Raw genomic sequence first — 9,426 nt, forward strand, 5'->3', positions numbered from 1 at the left:
GTGAAGGCAGCCGCTTGGCCCGGGATGCTGGGCCGAGAGGAGCCGGGCTTGATCCGCTGAGCCTGGCTGGCCCGGAAGATCATAGCGCGCGTTGGCTGCAGCGGCGGCGACATTGCTGCCGGCTTGGCTTCGCTCGCCGCTGCAGCCAACGCGCGCTACGATCTTCCAGGCCAGCCAGGCTCAGTCACGGAAGGCAGCTGCTTGGCCCGGGATGCTGGGCCGAAAGGAGTCGGGCTTGAAGATCGCAGCGCGCGTTGGCTGCGGTGGCGAGGGCTTGCGATGGAGGGTGGAGGAAGCGGCCATGGGAGGGCGAGCTGCCTCAGGGAGGAGGATCGGGCGGGACCAGGTGGGGGCTGGAATTTCTCCGCTGGGAAGAAGCGGCCAGGGCGAAGGGCGGGCGAGCGGCAAAGGGCGGGCGAGCGGGTGCTGGGGAGGGCTTCTCGCCCTCCCGCCAGCAAGAGGGGGAGCGAACGGCGTGGGCAGGCGAAGGGCGGGCGAGCGGCAGCGAGGAGTTTGCGTGGGCGGTGGGGAAACTCCTCGCTGATGCCAGCAAGAGGGGGAAGACACAGGGAAGCCGCCCAGCAGCTGATCTCCCGGTTGCCATCTACGCATGCGTGCCCATAGAAAAAAAGGGCACGCATGCATAGATGGTATTTTGACTTCCGGGTTGAAAAATCGCAAATTACCCTGTTTACAATGGTCGGGGACGCAATAACCGGGGGATCACTGTATTACGAAATAATTAAAATCACTTATTCAATCTAAAAATAAAAAGAATTTATAATCCTTTGAATTTATTAAATTGAATATATATATATAGTAGAGTATTGAGAAATTAAAAGGATAAGGTTTTCTTTGAACTTCATTCGAATCTATTCCATTCCATTCTATTCATTATGGCCTTGACTCTATTTCCGGATCCCAATACTGTAGGGCAACCATTTTTTCTTCAGGTGCCACATGCGCACATATGCCCACATCCATAATTTAATGCCATCATGCATCTCAACGCCCTGCACATGCCTGCAAACACACCCCATGTTGCCCTCCTGGTGCAACAAACAAAAACGCCCTCACCTGCCCCCCAGAGGCCAAAAAGCCCTCCCAGAGTCTCTGCATGAGCCAAAAATCAGCTAGCTAGTGTGCTGACAAATATGGCTCCGCGGGCCACCTTTGGCACATTTGCCATAGGTTCACCATCACAGCTGTAGGGTGTCTTATCACTCAAAACATAGCCTACTTCCACTTCATTTAATTATGGATAATACAGTGGTACCTCATGATACGAACTGAATTGGTTCCAGGAGGAGGTTCGTAAGGTGAAAAGTTCATAAGATGAAACAATGTTTCCCATAGGAATCAATGTAAAAAGCAAATAATGCGTGCAAATTCTTCAGGAAAATCCCAAATTTTAGAAGGGAGGCGAACAGAGGGCAGGGAGGAGCAGTTAAGGGGGCAGGTGGAAGAAGCAAGGCTAGGCTAAAGGGTGAGCGGGAAGGAAGAAAGGCAAGGGGGGCACCCTTCCCTTTTCTTTCTTCAAAAGACACCCTTTCAGTGCTTGCAAACACGCCATTCTCCTAGTTAATTAAATGGAGTCTTTTCCCCACTCCAAGCCACCCTCCCTTTTCTTTCTTAAAAAGACACCCCCCTCAGTTCTTGCAAACACGCCATTCTCCTAGTTAATTAAATGGAGTCTTTTCCCCACTCCAAGCCACCCCTCCCTTTTCTTTTTTAAAAAAGGGGGGGGGACTCCTTCATCTTAGCAGCAGCAGCTTAGGTTCATAAGGTGAAAATAGTTCGGAAGAAGAGGCAAAAAAATCTTAAACACCGGGTTCGTATCTTGAAAAGTTCGTTAGAAGAGGCGTTCGTAAGATGAGGTACCACTGTATTCCAGATGCATATGCAAGTTATTTTAAATGTCATCTGCTCGGATATAGTGCAGTTTCTTATGCATCTACTAGCTCATGCATGGCCACTTTTGAAAATATGCCAGTAGGAACCCATTAGAATTGCGGCTGTTTTTATCCTCCCAGGGAGTGTTAAGTGATATGACATAAGTAAACCAGGGAGGGTAGAGGGAGGACAGACAGGTTATACTGCTGCAAGAGTGCAGAGAAGATATTGTCTTTCATTGGATTATATAAGAACACAACACTTAAGTGCAATGTTGGAGAAATTTATGATTTGGAAAATGAGGAAGAGTCAAAGAGTATAGGCAGATAGAACTAATTATTCATTCGTTCATTCATTCATCCATTTTATTTGACTTCTGTGCCACCCAATCCAGAAGGACTGAGAGCTAGTATCAAAAATGTGAAAGCTCAGAATGAGCTGAGTTTAGTAAAGGATGCTTAAACATTCCCATTGTGCATATATGCTAATTTTCCCGACTCTAGGGGGCGGTACTCATCTCCATTTCTAAGCCAAAGAGCCAGTGCTGTCTGATGATGATTATGTGGTTATGTGACCGGTATGACTAAACACCAAAGGTGCACAGAACGCTATTACCTTCCCATCAAGATGGTCCCTATTTTTCTACTTGCGTTTTTACATGCTTTTGAATTGCTAGGTTGGCAGAAGCTGGGGCAAATAATGGGAGCTCACTTTTTTACACAGGCACTAGGGATTCAAACTGCCGACTTTTCTGATAGTCAAGCTCAGCATCTTAGCCACTGAGCCATTGCGTCCCCCTTAAAGTAATTGTGTGTGGTGGGGGCCTTATTTATTTAATTAGATTTGTATGCCGCCCACTCGCGAAGGATTCAGGGCTTATTTAGATGTGCTGAAAATAAAAGAAAAAGAATGCCAGTTGCTCATTAAAGTCTACAATATTCTATCAGATCTCAAAGAAAAGGTTCAGTCTTCTGAAAGAAAAAAGTATTCATTCTTCCAGTGGTAGGGATGAAGCTGGAAACTGATAAAAATCTAAGTCAGGGATTAACTCTTTACCTTGAATAAATTCAGGGATCTAGGACCAATTGACTTGCCTTCTAAGATGCTGAAGGAACTAATCACCTTACATAATCTTGAAGAAATTTTAAGGTGCCGTATCCTTTAGAGCAGTAGTTCTCAAACTGGGGGTCGGGACCCCTTTGGAGCTTGAATGGCCATTTCACAAGGGTCGCCTAAGACCATGGGAAAAGACAAATTTCCCATCGTGTTAGGAACTAAAGCTTCTATTTTGGCGCCGTGGAACATATTTTTACAATCTGACCAATCAGGTGTTTATAGTGCAGGTGTCCCTCTGACCTTCCTGCCAATCAGCTTAAAGCTCTGTTGGGAGAATTGGCACTAGACTTATGGTTAGGGGTCACCACAACATGAGGAACTGTATTAAGGGGTCGTGGCATTAGAAAGGTTGAGAACCACTGCTTTAGAGGAAAACAAATGTTCTTATATACAAAAAGGAGGATCTAGTGAACTATAAACCAGTCTGATGTCAATACCTGGAATCAAATGCTCTCAGGCAGTGATGGTGAACCTTTTTGTGCTCAGGTGACATAAGGGCATGTGCATACGCAATATTGTCCACATTTGTGCCCATACCCATAATGCAATGCTCTCCCCCGCGCATGCGCGCACAACTCCTTCACCCTACACCTCCCCAGTGCATGTGTGCAGGGCTCACTGAAACTCCGTACTCTGTGGGTGGTGAAAAATAGGCCCAATGGGCCTACCAGAAGTTTGAAAACAAACTTCCGGTAGGCTCGTTGGGCTCATTTTTCACCATCCACAGGCTCCAGAGGCTTTCCTGAAGCCTGGGGAGGGCAAAAACAGCCTTCCCCCCACCTTCCTGCGCACTGGGACTGGCATAGGGCAATGCCTTGCATGCCCTCAGTTATGGCTCTGCGTGGCATGCGTGCCATAGCTTCACCATCATGGTTCTAAGGATTATGGAGCAATTCATCAATAGATTAGTGTGTTAGCTGTTTTTTCCCCCCTTCATCTTCATGACAGCCAGAAAACAAAGCATTAAAAAGTTATTTTTCCCCTTTGGGATGTATATGAATAATATGGAAATTCATATCACACCAGATAAAGTTTTGGCTTGGGATTGAATATTATGCAAACGGACTTCTACAAATGCAACAGTCTGCCGTTATTGTCGGCCCCCCTCATCCCAATCCTCACCTTATTCCAAATCAACTCTGAAGTATCTTCCAACCCTCCAGGGGAGATTTGAGAGATGTCTCTGGGACAGAAGTGCAATTAAGAATCTGTTTGCTGGCAGAATGACACAATTAGGCAACGTTTTTGGGTTTTCCAATCTTTTCATACATACTGTGACAGAAGTGGTGCAAAGTTAGTGAATGCTAATTAAACGAATGTGTTCTGCCACTGAAGGATTGTTTGTTCATTTTAGGAAAGCGCAAGAAGGAAAAAAGAAAGTTGTCCTAGCTGGATGCGTTCCACAAGCCCAGCCCCGACAAGACTATCTGCATGGCCTGAGCATTATTGGGGTGAGAATATTATGGTGTGCGTTGAAATTCTCTCAGAACGTGATTCTGATGCTTTTTAAAGAACCTAAAATGTTATCTCGGCTATAGATTTTGCTAGTCTAATCTCAAAATGTTGTTTCTGAACATCTATGTAAAATTTTACCCTTTCTTTCTTTCTTTCTTTCTTTCTTTCTTTCTTTCTTTCTTTCTTTCTTTCTTTCTTTCTTTCTTTCTTTCTTACTTACTTACTTACTTACTTACCTACTTACTTACTTACTTACTTACTTACCGTATATACTCGAGTATAAGCCGACCCGAGTATAAGCCGAGGCACCAATTTTTGCCACAAAAACCTGGGAAAACGTATTGACCCGAGTATAAGCCGAGGTTAGAAAATGCAGTGGCTACTGGTAACTTATAAAAATGGAAAACAATAAAATTACATTAATTGAGACATGTTTTAGAATATTTATTTTAAAGAAAACCAGTAAACTAGCTCTGTAAATTTAAAAGAGGGTAAACAAATTAACAATATTAACAATAAATTAAAAAGTAAAAAAAGTAGCTCGATCAGCAACAAAGCTAAAACCTAAGAGTTAAAATCCTTCAAAACTGGATTCCTTCTCATCATTAATTGGATTTACATTATTGTTCTGTTTTTATATATGCTGTGAGCCACCCTGAGTCCTTGGAGAGGGATGGCATACAAATCCAATTAAATAAACAAACAAACAAACAAACAAATAAATAAGTGTATCCAAAGAAGAGCTTCAGCATTAGCTGCTGTGAGGTTATCAGCATAGAAAACCAAATAGATAGATAGATAGATAGATAGATAGATAGATAGATAGATAGATAGATAGATAGATAGATAGAAAGAAAAATAGATAGATAGAAAAATAGATAGATAGAAAGATAGAAAAATAGATAGATAGATAGATAGATAGATAGATAGATAGATAGATAGATAGATAGATAGAAAGAAATAGATGCAGATAGATAGACAGAGAGACAGACAGATAGATATAGATAGAAAGATAGATAGACAGACAGACAGACAGAAAAATAGATAGATAGATAGATAGATAGATAGATAGATAGATAGATAGATAGAAAAATAGATAGATAGAAAGATAGACAGATAGAAAAAGAATTCCTGTCTAGCTCTGCCTCATAACACATTATTAGATCCTATCCAAGCAAGGACAGCAACTACCACAAAATACCATTTTTTAAACAGTTTAAATCCTTTCAAAGGAGGGGGAGGAGAATCTGACAGCAGGGGGCCTTTAGTTACTGTAAACCTGTTGACAAATACACACAAGGAGTAAAAAAAAAAAGCCTCTGGGTTTCAGCAAGAGGTAGCTGGCTTTTTTCACGGTGGGGGGGAGAGGGGGCATACACACACACACACACACACACACACACACGACCTCACCGGCTTCCCATTGCTTTTTTCCCCTCTCGGTTGGAGCAAATGGCTGCCTCCTTTGCTTGAGCCAGGGAGAGGAACTACGGTGTGCGAGAGGGGACAAAAGCTGGTGCCTCCTCGCTCTGGCTCAAGCAATGGCGCCCTCGTGTGGTGACTTTGTCAATGACCCAAGTATAAGCCGAGGTTGTGTTTTTCAGCCCATTTTTTGGGCTGAAAAACTCGGCTTATACTCGAGTATATACGGTACTTACTTACTTACTTACTTCATTCATTCATTAAATTTGCATGCCGCCCTTCTCCATAGACTCGGGACGGCTCACACCAGTAATAGAAAAAAAATGTACAATACAAATCTAATTAAAACTAAAAACCCATAATTTAAAAAAACATGCACACAACATACCATACATAAACAATATAGGCCTGGGGAAGTTATCTCAGTTCCCCCATGCCTGACGGCAGAGGTGGGTTTTAAGGAGTTTATGAAAGGCAAGGAGGGTGGGGGCAGTTCTAATCTCAAGGGGGAGCTAGTTCCAGAGGGTTGGGGCCACCACAGAGAAGGCTCTTCCCCTGGGACCCGCCAAACGACATTGTTTAGTCAACGGGACCCGTAGAAGGCCAACTCTGTGGGACCTAATCGGTCGCTGGGATTCATGTGGCAGAAGGCGGTCCCGGAGATATTCTGGTCTGATGCAATGAAGGGCTTTATAGGTCATAACCAACACTTTGAATTGTGACTGGAAACTGATCGGCAACCAATGCAGACTGCGGAGCGTTGGGGTGACATGGGCATACCTTGGGAAGCCCATGATTGCTCTCGCAGCTGCATTCTGCACAATCTGAAGTTTCCGAACACTTTTCAAAGGCAGCCCCATGTAGAGAGTGTTACGGTAGTCGAGCCGATGAGGGCATGAGTGACTGTGAGCAGTGAGTCCAGGTCCAAATAGGGCCGCAACTGGTGCACCAGGCGAACCTGGGCAAACGCCCCCCTCGCCACAGCCGAAAGATGTTTCTCTAATGTGAAACATCTCATCACTGGCTCAAAGTTGACTCACCCTTCCATCCTTCCGAGGTGGGTAAAATGAGGACCCGAAATGTGTACGCCGCCCTGAGTCTGAGTAGAAGGGCGGCATAAAAATAAATAAACAAACAAACAAATAAATAAACAAGCAAGCAAGCAAACAAACAAACAAACAAAGTTTATTTATAATGATCTTTTAACAAAGGGCATGACAACAAGCCATATACAACTAACAAGGACAGACAGTAGGCAATACACACACTTAGCTAAAATACAACTAATAAAACCACAAACCTTGTAGAATTGTACTGAACAGAATTATACACTGTTCAATGTAATATTTATTACTGATGGAACTACCAAGTGCACTCCATTTGTTCCTCACCAGTCAAGAAACTGATGTCTCTCAACTTAAATTGGCATCAGGAAGGTTCTCTAGAACAGCGGCATCCTTTACCTTTATTTGACAGTTTTGAAATTTGAACATTCATTCCCTGAACACATCCCATATTAGGAGAAAGAAGAGATATTGGGCCCACGAAAAAGCTCTGGAGTTTTGTTTACTGTATTTATATGCAGGCTCCTTAAACCTGTATAATCTTTTCCAATGTTTTTTTGTTATATATATATTGGATGGATATGCCCTTTCTTTTAAAATGGTCACACTGAAAAGGCAGCTCATCCAGACATTGACATAAGCAGGTAATCAATAAGATATCTGCCACTTTAAGTAAAGGTTTTACACACTAATTTGGAAGGTGTTCTGATACCAGTTTCCTGATCTGAATGTCATAGGGAAGCCGTCTGACAGATTGAAACAAAACTTGAAATGGGTGCATTGGAATAGTTTAATACAGTGTTTCCCAACCTTGGCAACTTGAAGATATTTGGACTTCAACTCCCAGAATTCCCCACCCAGCGAATGCTGGCTGGGGAATTCTGGGAGTTGAAGTCCAAATATCTTCAAGTTGCCAAGGTTGGGAAACACTGGTTTAATAAATGATTAAAATAATGCGCTCATAAAGAGATCTAGATTATATGTTGGACATAAGAAGGGCAGGGAGGACAGGCATCACTTGAAACCACATAAAGCTAAGCCTGAGTGCTTAGAATTACTGGCTGTTACACAAAAAAGTAAATTGTTGCTTTGGCCTGTATCAATTCAATTCAATTCAATTTATTAGATTTGTATGCCGCCCCTCTCCGAAGACTCGGGATAGCTCACAACAATAATAAAAACAGTATAACAATGGAACAAATCTAATATTAAAATTGTATTAAAAAACCCCAACAATTTAAAAACCATACAACACATACATACATACCAAACATAAAATATAAGAATGCCTGGGGGAATGTCTTAATTCCCCCATGCCTGGCAATATAGGTGGGTCTTGAGTAACTTGCAAAAGACAAGGAGGGTGGGGGCCGTTCTAATCTCCGGGGGGAGTTGATTCCAGAGGGCCGTAGCCGCCACAGAGAAGGCTCTTCCCCTGGGGCCCGCCAAACGACATTGTTTGGTCGACAGGACCCGGAGAAGGCCAACTCTGTGGGACCTTATCGGCCACTGGGATTCGTGCGGTAGAAGGCGGTTCCGGAGGTATTCTGGTCCAATGCTACGTTATAATGTGCTTTTTAAAAAAATTAGTGCAAAATGCAAGTACAGTATACTTATTTTGAGTTCAATTTATATGCAGACCAAGCCATTGTGGCTCTTTTAACAGAACGTGGTTACATATTCTGGCTGTCTCAAACTGGAATTCCCAAATGCATTTGCTAAACATTAAATACAACACATGCTACCGCCAGCTATGACCAAGATTTCTGCTTCACATTAAACAATTTTTAAAAAAGTATTCCCTGATAAAAGATTGGATTCAACAACATGGGAATCCGTACAACGTGTTTATCTAAGGGGTATGGTAACCTCCTAGTGGTTAAGAAGTTGAGCTTGTCAACTGGAAATTTGGCAGTTCGAGACCCTATAACAGTGATGGCAAACCTTTTTTGGTTCATGTGCCAAAAGGGTGTATTTGTGTGTGGTAGCATGAGTGCATATGCCGACACCCATTTCCTCATCCCATACATCTACATCCCCACATCCCTTGCACTTCCCCTACGCATGAGCGGAATCCCTCCCATTCCTGCACATGTGCACAGGCCTCACTGAAGCCTGAGACAGTGAAAAAAATGGCCAAATGGGCATAGAAACATAGAAGACTGACGGCAGAAGAAGACCTCATGATCCATCTAGTCTGCCCTTATACTATTTTCTGTATTTTATCTTAGGATGGATCTATGTTTATCCCAGGCATGTTTAAATTCAGTTACTGTGGATTTATCTACCACGTCTGCTGGAAGTTTGTTCCAAGGATCTACTACTCTTTCAGTAAAATAATATTTTCTCATGTTTCTTTTGATCTTTCCCCCAACTAACTTCAGATTGTGTCCCCTTGTTCTTGTGTTCACTTTCCTATTAAAAACACTTCCCTCCTGAACCTTATTTAACCCTTTAACATGTTTAAATGTTCCAA

At 43.0% G+C, this 9,426-nt stretch overlaps 1 protein-coding gene across 5 annotated transcripts in view; it reads left to right on the plus strand.

Annotated features, from left to right (window-relative positions):
• The window catches only part of CDKAL1 (CDK5 regulatory subunit associated protein 1 like 1), a 652,416-nt gene that overhangs the window by 132,160 nt on the left and 510,830 nt on the right, over nt 1-9,426 (plus strand). For all 5 annotated transcript variants that reach the window (XR_011558700.1, XM_070747379.1, XM_070747382.1 and 2 more), the window contains one exon: nt 4,364-4,460. Coding sequence is in view for 4 of the 5 variants with exons in the window: in XM_070747379.1 (XP_070603480.1) it covers nt 4,364-4,460 (97 nt within the window). In the remaining variant the exon portion in view is untranslated. The remainder of the gene's footprint in view (nt 1-4,363; nt 4,461-9,426) is intronic.

This window comes from Erythrolamprus reginae, chromosome 3 (assembly GCF_031021105.1).
Source record: "Erythrolamprus reginae isolate rEryReg1 chromosome 3, rEryReg1.hap1, whole genome shotgun sequence".
In the NCBI taxonomy this organism is placed as follows: domain Eukaryota; kingdom Metazoa; phylum Chordata; class Lepidosauria; order Squamata; family Dipsadidae; genus Erythrolamprus; species Erythrolamprus reginae.